The sequence below is a fragment of the Pocillopora verrucosa genome, chromosome 14 (genome assembly GCF_036669915.1).
Source record: "Pocillopora verrucosa isolate sample1 chromosome 14, ASM3666991v2, whole genome shotgun sequence".
NCBI classification, from domain to species: Eukaryota; Metazoa; Cnidaria; class Anthozoa; order Scleractinia; family Pocilloporidae; genus Pocillopora; species Pocillopora verrucosa.
The window spans coordinates 1,884,721-1,901,434 of NC_089325.1; the positions used below are offsets into that span (position 1 = coordinate 1,884,721).

At 38.8% G+C, this 16,714-nt stretch overlaps 2 protein-coding genes across 2 annotated transcripts in view; both read left to right on the forward strand.

Moving 5' to 3' along the window:
* Positions 1 to 16,402, forward strand: part of LOC131779576 (pre-mRNA 3'-end-processing factor FIP1) — a 22,586-nt gene extending 6,184 nt beyond the window's left edge. Inside the window, exons 10-16 of the mRNA XM_059096137.2 lie at positions 91 to 420; positions 1,195 to 1,324; positions 1,526 to 1,572; positions 13,965 to 14,211; positions 14,383 to 14,500; positions 14,869 to 14,924; positions 15,500 to 16,402. Of these exons, the coding sequence (XP_058952120.1) occupies positions 91 to 420; positions 1,195 to 1,324; positions 1,526 to 1,572; positions 13,965 to 14,211; positions 14,383 to 14,500; positions 14,869 to 14,924; positions 15,500 to 15,662 (1,091 nt within the window). The 3' untranslated portion in view covers positions 15,663 to 16,402. The remainder of the gene's footprint in view (positions 1 to 90; positions 421 to 1,194; positions 1,325 to 1,525; positions 1,573 to 13,964; positions 14,212 to 14,382; positions 14,501 to 14,868; positions 14,925 to 15,499) is intronic.
* Positions 6,435 to 9,041, forward strand: LOC131779578 (galanin receptor type 1-like). The gene has a single exon (XM_059096139.2). It carries the CDS (start codon positions 7,037 to 7,039, stop codon positions 8,192 to 8,194), a length of 1,158 nt encoding a protein of 385 aa, XP_058952122.2. The 5' UTR covers positions 6,435 to 7,036; the 3' UTR covers positions 8,195 to 9,041.
* Positions 16,403 to 16,714: the final 312 nt, after the last annotated feature.

Genomic DNA, 16,714 nt, shown 5'->3' on the forward strand with positions numbered 1-16,714 from the left:
CCCCTCCGTGGTGCGACCTAATGTGTGTTCCCCCATTTTTGGTTTGAAATTTGTGGTTTATGTGATGATTCCTTGGCTTCTATTTATCAGGTCCGCCAGGAGGTCCCCATGGGATGCCACCGGTGTCGGGAGCCCCACCATTCATTCCCCCTCACCCAGACCCCTCAATGGGCCCTCCAAATTCAGGAGCACCACATGGTATACCTATGCATATGCCACCTGGTGGTCCCATTCCACCCGGAATGCCCCCTCCCTTCAGACCCATGGGTCCAGATGGACGACACCACCCCGAGGGGGCACCTCCGGGTATGCCGCCCCCGGGTATGCCCCCTATGCCTGGCATGGCAGGTCCGCCACCCCACGGATTTCCGCCTGAGATGGGATTACCTCCGGATGGGATGCCACCGCCATTTGACCCAGGTTTGTCTTCATCTTTGTAAATTTGTCATCTGTGAACCATATAATTTAAAAACTGACTATAATGTATATAAAAATAAGTTTGAGCTAACATAGGTAATTGTTCGTAAATGCTTGACGGCGAAAGCGTTTCCAAAAATGCACAGTCAGTTCCCTTTTAGCCGATGAATGATTGCGCGAAATTTCAAACGCATTCTGCGAAGCGTCATGTTAAAGTTAAACTAGCGGCTAACTGGAGGTGTTTACTGACGGTGCAAGTTAAGTAAACGAATCAAAAAGCTGAAAACTGAATTTTGATGAAGGAGACTATGAACAATTATCATATAAAGAATTACCGGAAATTTTTCAACGCAAATGTGCGCTTCTTAAAATTAAGAGACAGTCGTAGCAAATTTTCCTTTACTAAACACTAACTGTATGTTTGCTAGGTCTTGGTAACGTTTTCAACTTTTCCCGTTTTTGATACGTGTGCGCTGTCTTTCGCGCCAACCATATTTTCCTCGCGCTCTCTCAGATTGTTATTCTTTTTCACGCTCGCTCGCTCGCTTATCGGTTAAATTGTTTCCTTGCGCTGTGGAACACATGCGAGTTTTCTCGCCTTTGACAACTGATACATACCTTAATCGAATCTCTCCTGTCTTTGAAATCAGTTTCATTTGTTCTTGTTTAATTTAAATACACTAGTTATCTATTAGGTAAATTTGACTATTCGTTAGTGGTAACCGAACAGCTACCAACATGGTGCCGTTTTTAGCCAAACTTGTTCTTGTTTTGCAGGGTTTCCAGGTCGCCCGGGTGCAATGAGCATGCGTGGTAGAGGTCGTGGGCGAATGCCGGTAGGAGGGCCCCCAGGGGTTCCGCCTGGAATGCCTCCACCCGGGGAATTTCCGCAAGGAATAGATGAAAGGTCAGTGCCTTGTTTCCAAGCTGTTCCTCTCAAAGAATGCCAATTAAATCGCGAACTTTTCCCTTTTCATTAAACTATGCCATTTTTCTCGAAGGTTTTTATACATTTTAATAAAGCCGCTAAGTGTTTGCCCACATGAAAGTCAAATTCATTACGTTAAGGTCCTATTAAAGTCTTATTATGATTAAATTCTTTGTGTAGAGGACCAAGACCGTTTGAAGAAGGAGCGGCGTTTTTCCCAGGAGGAGGTAAGGCACATTTTTACAATTGTTATAATCCCTTTGGTAAAGAGGTCGTAGGATTTCACGATACGAAATCGATCAGTGGTGAAAAGTTTATGCGGCCTGCGTTTCAATGGTGACTATGTTATTATTAAAAGCTGTCGAAGACAATTTTTTTCTTCGTGTAAATGACTCGCCTGGGAAACTGTAGACTAGGGGCTATTTTACTCCAGCTAATTTTCCCTATTTGGTGTCGTTGAAAAATTTTCTACCTGCGTATGGAGATTGTGATCAATTTTTCCTTCTCTCGAGCGCTTGCCGAGAAAACCTTGTTTGTGAAAGCACTTCCAAAAAGCTAATCCTCAATGAAGTTTTTTTTTTCTTTTAGTTTTAGCTGCAAATTTACAGCATTTGTGTTATGACTCTGATTTTGTGCAGATATTAAATAAGTCGCTTTCATATCTGTGGTTCAAACGTTTCATATCCTTTTTTTTTTTTTTCTGCACAAAAAATTTTCTCCTCTTGATTTTGAAACAATATTTAAACAATTCAAGCTTAAAATTTTGCTGTTGGTTGGTTTACTGTGATAAATTTAATAATTTTCCAGAAGTTTTTCATCTACAAAGATCTGTCTCCCTGTACTTCAATCAATTTGTTTAATCTTGCGAGGGAGTTGAACAACTTATCTCTTGTATTGATCTTAATTACGTTTTCTTAAAATGCTCGATTATTTCCTCCATACTATTATCGTCTGAAGGGCAACACGCTCAATTAAAGAATGTTTATAACGCGATAATTTCCGGGTCTTCAATCTCAATCGAAGTGACTTTCAATTAATGCCTTGTAGATGTTTTTTAAAACTATTCTTTACTTTGAAAGCTGAAGAAAATGTTTTGTTCATTTTCATATCCTTCCCAGTCGCCAAATAGCTGAAACAATTCGCTGAAAAAAGCTTTAAACAGCAAAGTGAAAAGAGAATTTGTTTTTCACCTGTTTTGCGGCAGCTTAATCTTGCGATGCAGTTGAACTTCTTTATCTGTGACACTGATCCCAATGACTTCGTCCTAGAGAGCTCAATCAATTACCTGCACAACGATAAGCAGGGCTTTGGCGCCAAAGGCATCATCAGTCAGTTTATTGCACGTAATGAAATTCTCTTTTTGTGTCTCAGTTTAAGTTGTGTCACCAAATAAATCTTTTCACCAAAGGACGTGGGCTTCTTTTTTCTATTTTTTACAAACCTATGCTCTTTTTTTAGGTTAAATTTGCTGTTTTCCTTTTTTTGCTTCTTATCTCGTTCAAATTGTCAGTAAACATTCGTGTAAACATTGAAACAGGAACTTGTCTGGAAAGTACTTTTGAACGGAAATTTCTAGATGGTTTGTGGGTTTTTTCAATACCACCGACGTGAATTGTCTCTAATTTCATAAGAAATGGTCTTTTCAGTGAATCAAAAATCGATCAGAACAGATGTATGTAAAATACAGCAATGCAAAACTACTGCGATTAGTAACTCTAATTGGGATTTTTTTTCCTCACAAATCGTTCATTTTGAAAAAGTGAGTCATGTTAGTCTTTACACTTTCTGATGATGATTTTTTTCTTGGGTCGATGTCTCTAAGGATCAAATTTTTTTTCTTTCTTTGAGGAAATGTCTTTCAGGCGATGAAGTAATAAATTCCCATCATCTTGTATACAATCTAAAGGTTTTTGCAGGAAATTCAAGACAAAACTTCAACCACAAATTAAAAAAAACAAACCTTCTCTTCCATGTATCTAAGTTGAGTAAATTTAGAATTGAATGGATCAAAAACTTTTAATAAGTTTTTAGCATGCAAGATTTTTCAGCAAACATGTAGCGAGGTCAGGAAAAGGTGTCAGCCTCAAGTTTTATTGATGAAACACCAAATTCTCTGAACTGATTTTCAAGGAAAAACAAAGCAGCTGGATTGGAGAATTAATTTTCAGATCGTATGTGGATTTAGATTAAAAAACTGCATTTCCTTGAAATGTTACGCTTACGTCTTGCTGCAAAATAAAACTTAGTTTTAAAAAATTAAAATCGATGCACTTGATCTCCGGAATGATTTGTCTCTTTACTGCTCCTTCCATTTGATTTTCGAAAGCTCTATTTTTACGGTGTTAACTGGATCACTGCACTCTACGCCATCGCTCGTTCTATGATGCAAGCGGGAAACTGTGTCGAAAACCCTCGTCAGTAGCTTACAAAGGTTGGTTTTCTCTAAACAGTTTTATAAAAGAGAAAGAAAGGGAAAGAAACTCGAAACACTAAAGAAACTCGTCGTTCTTTAGTATTATCATTATTATTCAACATCTTTCTTGCTTTTCCAAAACGTTACTTTGCGATACCGTTTATTGATAAGCGAAACAAATGGAAACAATACAATCCCCCCATTTCATTCGTGCTATTTTGCTAAATATAGGCGGCAGAAATTTATAGAAAGCTTTTGTTATTCTTCAAATTTTCGGAAGTTCCTCTTTTGCAAAAATATCAAAACAGAAGTGCCGTTTCGTTTGTTATTTAAATTTATTTCCAGACATTGTCCCGTGACAAATGAAACCTATTTTGTATTTAATCCGATTTACGTTGATTTTCTTAAGAGACTAATATACGATTGGCTCTATTTATTGTACTCTTTTTATTCCTTTCCTTTTTTGGCTAATACATGGGAAGAATACAAAAGCGATGTCAAATAAATATCTTTCTTTATAACGTCAGTCTTCAGTCAGAGGATTTACTCAATGTCCAACCCAGACTATGTTTTGGCGGAAACCGACGGTAGCAGCTTCAGCTGTTTCCTACCGTTTGACCCGTTTTCGCTCTGGCAGGATAAATTAACTTTTGTTTGACTGCTTCCTGAAAAGTTTTTCTTTGGTTTTCCCCGTTTCTTCTTGTGTACGATGTAAGGTAAAGTTTAATTCCTGATGATCGTGGTCAATTTTGCCATAGTCTAGAATTTTTATCCCGAAAAAAAGAAAAAATAACTCATGCAGTGTGATGATGTTTAGTGGGCAATAATTTCCGGGACCTTAATTTCGTTTGAAATGCTATTTAATCAATGTTTTTTTCATGTTTTCAAAACAACTTTTCTCTATTTCAATAACTGTTTTAATTTCCTCCCCCGTTTTGTCATTGCTGAAATAATTTGTTGAGAGAAGCTCCTGATAGCAATAAGAAAAAGACGCGAAATGAACAAAATCCTTATGAAATTAAGTTTTCCTCGTGTAATTGAATGTTTGTAAATATATTGTGTCGTTTTTATTTCGGTTCTCTTACAACATCGCTGAGGACCTTTCACAAATCCTCAGTGATGTTGTAACAGATTGCCGTAGCGACAACTTATGGGAAATGTATATAATACTATTTCACTCGACGAGAAAACATTTTGTATCTTGTAAATGACAGTGTCCTTAATCCGAAAATATGTCGTCTCCGGCAAAATGTCGACCAAGCACTAATTTGCATTTACACGAACAATTCCCCAAATGAATCTCTTGAGTACGCCAAAGAAAGTGACGTTAGATTGAATTTATTTCGTCCCACATTGGACATCGTTATATTAGCCTAGCCCTTTTGTCATTTCCTTTTTACCGACAGGTTTAGAGTCTTTTTTAGGATTATCTTTTTTGTAAAGAAACCGAATGCAAATGAACAGTAATTTTGTTATCAATGCCAAATATTTTACCCCGTGTCGGTGCTGTAGTAAAAATAATGCATTGATCCTGTCAGTTTTGGAGATTATCTATGGGGAATATGTGACCGCCTTATATGACAGATCGTATCTCAAAGATTATCGTTGAGTGCACTCGAGAATTTCATTGGATTCGTGGACTAAATATTTCACCTCCTACTCGAATGTCGGTAAGGTTGGCTCAGTTCTCTATCACGATAACCTGCAGGTTTTTGAAAAGTGAAGAGGTTCATTATTTAACCTTTTTCGCACGCCTAGGTAGGAAAGACAGCAGCAGTTGTTTGATATTTTCGTGGCGTAAAGAATTCTTAGACACATTTATTGATGGCTTTTGGGGTGAGTTAAGACATTTGTAAAATAAATGACTCTGACTTTTACATTGGCTTCCTTACTTCCTTTCTGCAAAGATTTTATTGCAAGCGCGTTTTGTCCGGAAAGGAATTTTTTCATTCTGATCAAGTGTCGACCTAAAGCTTTTATAAGCAAATTTCTTGTTTGTGAATGTTTTTTTTTCCTGTTCGCCTATTTTCCACGGTGGAGTGGTTCTTATTGGAAAATATTTTTTTAAGTGTGCATAGCTTAAATTACAGGTGTTATGACCCGAGGCAAATTATTTATCCGGAATCTGAAAGTTTACTTAACCTGGAGGCTTCGATTTTGCCTATTTTCTTGAAACCACTGTGTTATTTGGAGTGCAGCCAATCTGCAAAAGATAATTGCTATCTACCTTATTGTAATCTCAACCTCATAGGAGACTCCGTTGCAAATAATCCTCTATTTTCCACAGGGGTCATTTGTTCTTTTTTGTTCCAAAGTAATTCAGTACTTTTTCGGTTTTGTTTTGCTGTGTTGTTTTCGGTTTGATACTAATGTGTGTAGGTAATTTTGATAGTATAAATGTTAATGCCAAGCCTATGGAAAGGTGCTTTTATTGTCAAAGCGTGCACTGGCAATTTGTAACGCGATATTCAACCCAAAACATGGCCGAAATTTGGTGCTAAATACCTCGGATTTTCGCGTTCATAGTTACCGAGTTACAAAGTCACTGCTAATTAGATCCTTCCCATTATGCCTGCCGGCAATAGCTAAATGCCAAAAATTTGAATATTACTCCTTATTCGTTTATCGTCGATCAGCTTGCTATCCTATCCATTAGAACAACATTGTCATTCAAATTTACACAACCGGTGATTACTCTAGCGAGAACACAAAATGCTAACCCCTGTCATTGCTGTAAACAACAAATCACAAGGCGTTGTTACTGATATTCCGTGTCAAATATCGGTTTTATTTATATCAAATTTTATTTTGGACTCTGTTCGTAACTTCATACTCCACGTCACCGTGGCTCTCGTGGGATCATCCGTCAGAGGAGATCAGTCTTCGCTCGTCCGTCCGTCTTCTGAAGTACATGTAGCACACACTACATCAGTTAATTGAGACGTGAAAGCGACCGGGAAAAACACTGAGGCACAGTGGGGAGGGAGCTAGCGTTAAATTAAGCCACAGGGAGGCCTGCGCGTAGAGTCTGTTGGGATAGATTAATATTCAATTTTGTGATCTCGTTATCAGACTTGCGGTCTACATCAGTCGCGCCAGCTTTGCTACGTTTGGTGCAAAGTTGAATACTCAAGACATCAGTTCGCGGGCATATTTGAACAATTACCTTCGATCAACTCAACAGTCCAAGAAGCTCTTCGAATTTCGGACTGACACCACATTATCGTGTATTTATTTCCTTCGAAATAGGATTGCACACAGACTAAAACGGTCTCGACATGAATTCGTCGGGTTTCCCCGAACTTGTTACAGCCGTGAATAGCAGCAACGTAAGCGACCCAGGAGGACAGCAATTTCATTTCTACGTCGAACCGTTTTCCTTGCAGCTTGTGCGATTTATTTTAGACGCCGTAATTTTCGTGGCTGGCGTCCTAGGCAACGGTCTGGTGTGTGTTGTGGTGGTTAAAGAACGTCTTCATCGTTCTCTCGCCTACTGTTTGATTCTAAACTTGGCTATCAGCGATTTAGGTATCCTCCTGTTTAGCCTTCCATTTGGCGTGGTACGCACAGAGGATGTCACCTGGCCGTTTGGAGAGTTTGGCTGCAAGGTGCTTTACCCGTTGAGTGATGTTTTTCACGGTGTTTCCATCGCCAGCATCACTGCCATAGCCGTTTTTCGATACCGTGGGATCATTTCCGGGCACGGTTTGAGCCAAAAGGAGACCATGAAAACAGTCAAGGTTGTCATTTTGTTAATGTGGCTCCTGTCCTTTTTGCTGTTCGTGGTGCCGTTATTCTTTGTCATGAACTACGCGGAAAATGGAAGCCGTGCATTCTGCCACCCCCAGTTTCCGAGTGTCACTTTCAACAAGCTGTACCAAGGGGAGACAGTGTTGTTAACTTATATTTTACCTCTGGGTATAATCCTCTTCACCTATCTTCGTATACGAAGACGTTTGAACGAGAGCATCGCCTTACACAGCCACATTCGTCGAGAGTCTCACCAGCGTCCTTCCTCCTCATCAGCGGGGGGAAGCCGCCGCGCAAGTGACCGCAACTACAAAGCGCTTAAAATTTTAACGCCAGTTGTTCTGGTCTTCTTCGTTACACTGTTGCCGTACAATGTTTTTCGCGTGGTAGACATCTTCCAGAACACTTCGAAGTTTGAGTATTTGTTGTTTTTTTTCAAAGTATGCATCCTGTTTTTTGTCTGCAACAGTTCAGCTAATCCTCTCATTTATGCTTTGTTCAGCGAGGAGTTCCGAAAGGCTTTCAAGTGGCACATAAAGCATTGTTCTTCATCGGGGAAACGTTCCAGGCTTTTTTCCCTATCAGAAAAAGTATCCTCATTGCGCCGCGCTAGATCTTTTTTCGCCCGTACCAGTGCGCGTAGTAAAGAGCGAGGTAGTTTGTCGGCTTCCGACGTTTTCGTGTAGCAGACAATTTAGATTTTTTTTATTTTTTTCGCGAAGAAAAGTTACCTCATATTTCGTGATGTTTACTATAGCTGTTTAATGCATAATTTCCTTTAGAAAGGAGTCATGTCTTGGGGTGTTCCATTTTTAAATTGGATTTTGATAATGGATTTTAAAGCGCTTTAATGTATCTCCTACCGTGAGCAAATGCGTCGATGGAAGAAGCGGATATCTAAACACGAAACAATGTACTGTCAACAAAATTGTAACGACAAATAGTTCCTGTGATTTCTGGTAAACGTCTGCCACTCTCGTTTTAAAGTAATTTGCAAGTTATTTATTTACGAAAAAGGCATCTCTGAGGGCGGTAAACCTTGAGAATTTGCATCAAAAGCTGGTAATAACAGTACAAAAGAGACAATGAAAGCTTAGACGCAATAGATAGATCCTGAAGGTTACTTATTAATCATAAAAACGTCGAACTTGTTGATGACTTGTGCGTTAAAACAAGTTTCTTTTATTTAACAGAGGTTTAATTACCTCTATTCGAAAGAGTGTCATTTTGTCACCTGTTTTCAGTCTTTTCTCTAGGGATTATTGAAAAGTCTCCTTTTCTCCCGTCAATTTCGGGAATGGGCACTCTTCTAGGGAAATGTGTTTTAAGTATTCATTGTTTGTAAGACTGATTCTGACATGTTATAGTGATGTTTAAACAATAAGTGCCCCTCATAAATGGACATCTTCCTTTATTGCTTTTCCATTTCCAGTCGGAGACTCCAATCTCATACATTTTGACTCGTTGTTCTTAACATAGTCAAGCCCATTCACGGCGCATATCGTAAAATGTACTTTTTGAGTGATCTTATTAAAACTTACCGAAAAATTTCGATTTACAACATGCAAGGTTTTTCTTTACCGTACTATATCTATAACTGTATTTTTATGCGCAGATGATTGTAGGATTATGTTTAACCCTTTCACTGTCAAGACCTAATTAGTAATTCTCCTTACTATCTGCCATACAATTCTTATGATGTTAGTTCAGAGAATTTTGTATTGGATCAACTAATAATCCCATAATTGATACTCTTCTCTATTCTCATCACCTGGCTGCTTGGTATTGTATTGATATTGTAAGGAGAAATTCTGTCTTGGTCACTTGTGGAAGTGAAAGGGTTAAGAGTTCATACGATGCACTTGTCGGATAATTTGATACACACTGGCGGAAAAAATACGAAATGATAAAAAGTCAGGACTTTTTTTTTTTACATTATTGGTATTATTTTTTACGATACTTTATTGTTTTGCGGGTTAATTTGATAAGACCGGAGTCACGTCCGAGACGATCATAGATAACATTTTTGGTGTTCGTAAGAAGTACTCCCAGAATAATCTGATTGGCACTTGCGTAAGATAGATATAAATTGATGAGGGTCAGGGTTTTTTGCCTTATTGTTTTGCCGGTAAATATGATAAACCGGATTTACATCGCAGACGATCATAGATAACATCTTAAAGATATGAAATCATTATTTTGCTTCACAATACGCAAGTTGTCTCAAAGTGTCTTTCCATTTTCCTTTTTTTATCCTGTTGGTTATTCTTATCCGTGTGCCCTCTTTAGTTCCTTTTTTGTGTTTATTTTTGTACTCTTTCAATGAAAGAAAGTCAAATTGATACATTATTCAGTGGTATCTACCATCATTTCCTTCGCTTATTCATACTCGTGCCTCGTGAAAGAAGTCGTTAATTCACCTCACGTAAGCATCCTCGAATATTTCTTCTCGTTAAAAATAGTCTCTTCAACGCGCGAGCATCGAAAGCGACGCCCAGAAAGGATTTCTTTTTTCCGTTGTGGTGTTGCTCCATGGTATTTTTTCACGACCCTTTAATTGCACTGTATTCAACTTTTCCGTAACACAAGAAGCGAGTTTTGTTTGCCTTTCTCTCTTCGGGGCGAAATATTCAATTTGTTACCCTAGTGTTTGCTTGGAGATCTACAGGCGCCATTTGAATGGCAAACATGTCATTAGATCTGTGGAGAAAGATTTTTCATTTTTCATTTTTTTCTTCATGGATACACCTAATTGCAGTAACGTTGTCGTAGAAAAAGTTAAAAAGAAGAATGGATAAAGCCAAACTCGAATCAATTATCATATCACATATTAAGCAAACGGCATAAGCATATAGGTTTTTTTTATAATTTTTAGAATCGCTTGAAACGTCTGATACTCTCAAAAAGTTTGAAATAATTTTTCCAGTAGAAAATCTGCGTAAATTATTTCGGCTGCTTGGCATATAGCCAAAAGGATAGTTCTTTTATGCTAATTAAAAAAAAAAAAAACATACATACAATGAAGTCCTATTTGGCTTTTTCTCATTTTGTTTTTGCCTTTTCCTATGACAACGTTAATTGCAATTAGGCCTGCATTGTTCGGTTTCATCACCTCTTCGAAGTTTCTCCTTTTTTATTTGCAAAGATGTTGTACTTTGTGTGGGTGTAGGGTCGTTGTTTTTCTTTTAGCAGTCGGCCCTCTTTCTGCACGAGCAGTGCATTCCAAACACAGAACATTATTCAGGTTGTAATATCCGTGTAGATTAGCGTACTGGATGCAGCAGGGTGTCACATTTGTTCTCCACATGTTAGGCGCTACATGTGGGTCGTGTGACATTCAAGAACATCTTTATTAAGTCCTAGCAGTGACAATCTGGTGTAATTCTTAGATGTGTGACAAAGATTTCTAACAGCGAGTGTTTTTCGAGTTTCTCCGGATTGTGTCGCCTGCCTTTAATCAGACAAATCCGTCTGGTGTTGCCATAGTTCCTTAAAAACTACATCAACAATCTGGGCGCTCAACACTCGATATCAATCGTGAAGCGAAAATGTACTGAAAACAAAATCAAAACACAATTTAAACGTGAAAATGGCTTCCCGAAAAATCAATATTCGAACGACAACTGTCCCACTTCCCTCTTTCACTTCTTCATTTAACTGAGCGAACCAAAAATTACCATGTGGTATGCTTTTCCAAATGCACTGCTACTGAATGAACTCGGGCATATTTTTACCACTCGCATATTTTCCTGCTGAACTACCGCCCTGATTTTAAGAATGTGCGTGAACCGTCGCTAAGATAAAAGACGAGTGCAAAACAAAAAAAAAACATTTTATAGATCTTAAAGATATAGAAAAATAATTGTTAAAAGCAGGCTTTGAAATTTGCATTGCAGGGCGATACACTCTGTCGTAACATTTGTTTGAGTGTGTTGTTTTTCGTGCGTTTGTGGGACATATTTTCGTTTATTTCTGAGTGCAAACACCCACGCCGATTGCGCAAGAGTTTGCTTCTTGTTAGTCAAGCTTTTTCATATGTTTTTTATTAACGTTTTTATACGCTCCGTGGCGCATGTTCTGTGCCGATGAACTCAGTGCAGCTGTTGTGGCTAAAATTGTGTCCCTTGGGCCAATTGAGGTTTCGGAAAAGCGGTTCAAGAGAAACTTAAGAGATAACTAGTTAAATTTTTTATCGAAAAGAAGTGTTTATACCCTTAAGAGGAGACAGCTGGAACCGCGCAGGAAATTTCTGTTTTTCTGGGAGGTATACAAATGGCCCCTCGACGCATGTTTGTTCAATGTAGATTCGACACTTCACGCTGTAATGCATGTAGGAATGTGGATGAATTCCGGGCGCAGTTAAAAAAAAATAACATTTCCTCATTAAGAGGTTGTTTACCGCTTAGGATATTTGATAAGAACTTTTTCCTCAAGGGCCATTTTATTTTTTAATTGCATTTTTTTTTTTTGTCTTGTGTTAAATAAATTGGTTTTACCATTATCGGGTGTTTTTTGTTGTAATAATCTTCTTAGACCAAACATTTTAAAGTCGACCGATGAGAGCTCTTACCTTGTTATCGAAGGCCAAGTTTGAGAGACATTGGCTTAAAATAGTCTAAAACAGAAAAAACAATTGCATAATTATGTAAAGAGTCACGTATGGATTATCTATGCAGTAGTTCACATCCCTTGATTTAAAAAATACAAACGGAGTCAGTCTTATAAAAAATAGATCAGGTGTATCGATGTGTCTGCGATTTAAAATCTGTCTTCTTTTATAACTATGCAGACTTCCTTTCAATCGCACAGTGACGTATATTTTATCACTGTTGTGTGTATTTTCTTTGTCTTCCGCCTTGAACCACATTCGACGTTACAGCAAAATAATGGAAAGCGCACCTTTTGGGGTCAGAGAAGGTTACGAAAGTTTAAGTAATCTGTTCATTTTTGATTAGTGCTGGCACTAAACGGGAAATCTGTGAAGCAAAAGTTCATATTTGCAAAATCACGGCCGTGCAGCGAGCTTTAAAAGGGGAATTGAACATTTAGAAAAGTTTAGATGACATTGAAAGAAGTTTACCTGACTTAAATTTTAATCTCCTCCATTTTTTCCCTCTATCTCCCTTACAAGCGTTTCTGTTTTTCCTTTGGATTATCTCACCAGTCTTAAGTCGCAGCTGTAATCGCCTCAAAGAAGTAAAGTATTCAACCAGTTTGCTAACGCCAAAATGTCCTAAAATGCATTGCTTAGCCTCAGTTACCAGTGAGTTCAATTCTTTGTTAATTTGACTGAAGAAACGAAAAAACAGATTATGAATTAGACGGATTATATCTTCCCTTCCCATAATTTTTGCCTTATTTCCCTTAATGTTCCTTCTGTGATAAGCTTGCCCTTCTACCATCATTCAATCGAACTTCCACTGAAGAGAGCCATTTTGTTATGATGCTACCGCGAAGCCGTCCTCATTGGAACTGTTTTACTGTGCAGATTCTTGCAATACAAGTTTTTCATGGAAAACTATCGTCACCACATCTGTTGTTTATCAATTCCTGTTGCATCATTATCACAGTAGTATAGCTGGTAGCGTTAACATCTTTTGCGCATATCGCTTGTGGTGCAATTTGAGTACCTGATAGTGTTTCGCCGTCTTAGATTTTAACAGCAAGCCAAAAAATGTTGGCTTATGTTGCGTAGACTCGATGTTGATAACCTTTTTCTTGGCATCTTGTCGGATTTAAATTAATAAAGAGTGCGGCAAAATATCGTGCTGGTTCACTGATAACTCTTGACCTCTTCTTCCCACCACATTGGGATCGATGTAAGAAGTCTACAAGCTGTCTGAACCTCAGCCCCTCCACCCCCGGAGTTATTGACATGTTCCTTTTCCCCACGATACCAATACGTTATCCAGTAGAAATTATAGGGTAGAAAAATGTTTAATACTGACAAAATTTCAAATGAGGCCTTAAACTACTGTACAATTGTTGCTAAAATCTTTTAAAAATCCAAGCTTGCGCCGATCCACGGCATCATCAGTGATAAGAATATTATTACGCGTAGGGCCTCAACACAAATTAAGAGTAAAACGTGTGAAAATCGAAAGACTGCTGGGAGTAACATGTATAAGATAAATTATAAGGTACAGATATGAATATCAAACGAATAAATGATTTAATGAGCGAGTGTCAATGTACCAAGAGTCTCGCTAGATCTGCTGAAATAGTCTGAAGAACAGAAGGTTCGCGAATGTGTAAACAGTATAAAATGTGAAAACTGTGGAAACAGTCTTTCTTTTTCCGTCAGCTATTCAACGAAGTTCAACGTAGACAGATGAGACACAGACTCTCGCGCATTTGCTGTATACCCTGTTTTAAAGTAGCCATTCTTGGGTTTGCTTGATTCTTCGTTAAATGATTAATAATACGTTTGCGATCGTAACCATGGTTACCTTGCAGATCCAACCCAAGCTTTTCACCCAATGATGGGACATCCTCCCGGCATGCCGTGGGACGCTGGCATGGGTCGCGGGTTTCCCCCTGGATTCCGCGAGGGATTCCCGGGTGCCATGGGCAGGCAAGGCAGCGAAAGTCCGGGAGACGACGATAGCGAGTTTGGCAGTAGTGATGAAGATAGGAAACGCGATCGTGATTCACATAGACGTCGAGACAGAGATAGGGACAGAAGCCGTGAACACAGAGAAAGGTGATGCAGGTTTAAAAAAAGTATAAATATCTATGTCTAGCGAGGAAAAGAGAGTCCTGTGGGATTTCATCGCGAGCGTATAGACCAGAATTAAGGGAATCGTTCTGTGGGTAAAGCGAGACCGTGCACTGACTGGACATGCTTTTCACTTGACCACTCGTACCTTTTCAGAAATCGTGACCGAGATCGTTCTCCACGTAAAGAGCGTGATCGTGATCGTGACCGAGATAGGCGTGATCGAGAAAGAAGACACCGTGACCGTGACAAAGGAGACAGAGAAAGACGTGAGGTAAGGCTGTTTCTTCATATTTCATATTTTATAGTAGTTTTTGATTCCTTACAGACGACAACCCTTCTGCCGGCTGACAAGCCTAGAAAAGGCTTGAAACTCGCTCAGCAAACTTAAAGATAGACGCTAATTTTGGAACAGCGACAACCCTAAACAGGCTCGTGGAAAGTCAGAAGCTCAGTTTCATTGACTTCTGACAATTAGTTAAGTTTTCATAAGCGTCAACTTACAACATAGCTTAATCACGCGGGTATTCTTTTCGAAAAGCAGACTTTCAGACCTGGAGAGACAGTTCTACGCAGTACAGATATTCACATTTTCTTTACTTTGGACTTGTAGACCTTATGCTACGTTTTATTTTGTTGCAGGAACGTTCATCGCGAAAAGATAAAGATAGAGAAAAGTCAAAAGAACAACGAGAAAAGTAAGTCTTTTGGTCGCTCAATCTCTCGCGATCCTAAGACAACTGCGATTAAAAAGGCATTTGATGTTCTTATGGTCCTTTTTAGTTGAAATTCACCTTGCTGATCAAATAAACGTCACCGTTAGAGTTCACAAAACCTTGATTTGCTTGAAGAGGTACATTCCCGTCTTCACCCTTTAGCTCCCGGGAGTGACCAGGACAGAATGTCTCCTTACAATTTCAATACAAAATCAAGGTGACGCGTGATGAGAATAAAGAAAAATATAAATTCGAGGAATATTATTTGATCTAATACCGATCTGAACCAACATCGTACTGAGAATTTACAGCAGACATTACGGAGAGTTACTGAGGAGATTTTGGGAGTGAAAGGGTTAACTCGCACTTTTCCCACGCCTGGGAAAATTGCGTGGTAAATTCCTCTTTAGTTGTTGAGTAAAGTCATTGTAGTGGGTTAATTTTTGTTGTTGTTGTTGTTTTCTTTCAATGAAAGCACTCAAGGTCCTCCATCCCACCTGAAAGAAAGGAATTGTAGATATTCAACCTTTGGGTAAATTAATTCTTTTTTACCACAGAAAAAGACATAGTAAAACGACAGGGTCTGAAACTTCCGGCGGCCCGGAAGAGGGAGAACTGGTGTCGAGCAAGAAGAAGAGTAGAAGAACCCGGGAGGCGAAAGAAACTAAGAGCGAAAATTCTGAGCCGCGAGAAGAAGGTCAGCGGACACCAACACCATGATCACGCTCAGATCGTATGGTGCGTTGTGTAGCCTGAGGAACGAACGTTACAGTTGCTTGCAAGTCGTCTCTGTACAAAATGTTACTTGTACAAGGTATCAAGACTGGGTCTTGCAGCAGCGATTTTCCAATTTTACACGATAACTTACATGTTCTCTTTAGTGCGCAAACAACTGTTCATCATGCTTTTCATCAATGGAGGGTTTCCGAAAGCATCTTTTCAATTTATAGTTTTGATAACCCAAATGACATCGTAAACTGAAAACCAAGTCTTCAAAGCAAAGATTTCAAATCCTTTCCTGGGCGACGCCATGATGCTCAGACCTCACGTTTTCTGCACAACGTATCTTTTTTAATACCAAATGGGTGTCACTTCTACCTTGAATCCAAGCGGGTTTCGTTGTTAGAGAATATCTGGGAGATATTTTGGCCTTATTAATGTAAGATGCTGTGTCTTTACTCTTAAAACTCTCCTTGCGCAAGAATATAAAGAATCGAGCATTCGAAGGATATCTTAGTCAGTCCACCTTGTAATTTTAACCATTTGTAAATAATCGTTCTTCAAACTACAATTGAGCGTTTGTTTTGTCATTTCGTCGACCCGTGTCATGGATGGATCACTGTAAACTGAAAATGTTGCTTTATATCTTCTATAGCACCTTATTCTACAAATATCGAGTTTAAAAGGAAAAAAACAGCAAAAAAATGTAAAGAAAAAATAAAAGACCGAAGTTCTTATAATTCTGTCTTATTTTACAAGCTTGTTTCTTTATATTTCTTTGATTATTTTCTGTGGGTTTATTTCCCACTTGGGATGACTGGTCTACACATGCCAGCAGGTAAGTGCACCGAACTAGGGTGGGGTGGTCTGTGTTCAATTCTTACTTGGGTCTTCGTATTGCGTCCTTTGGCAAGACGCATCACTTTCACAGTAACTCCTCAGTCAGAACTGTATATGACATAGGCATTTAAAACATGCTAGAGTTATTGGGTGGGTGGTTGAGGTTTTCGTGAAAGGTGAAGTAAAAAAATTGGCAGTCTAAGACTACTGAC

Bases quoted from the DNA above. Each gene is read 5' to 3' on its own strand.
- LOC131779578 (XM_059096139.2), top strand. From the start codon at position 7,037: ATGAATTCGTCGGGTTTCCCCGAACTTGTTACAGCCGTGAATAGCAGC.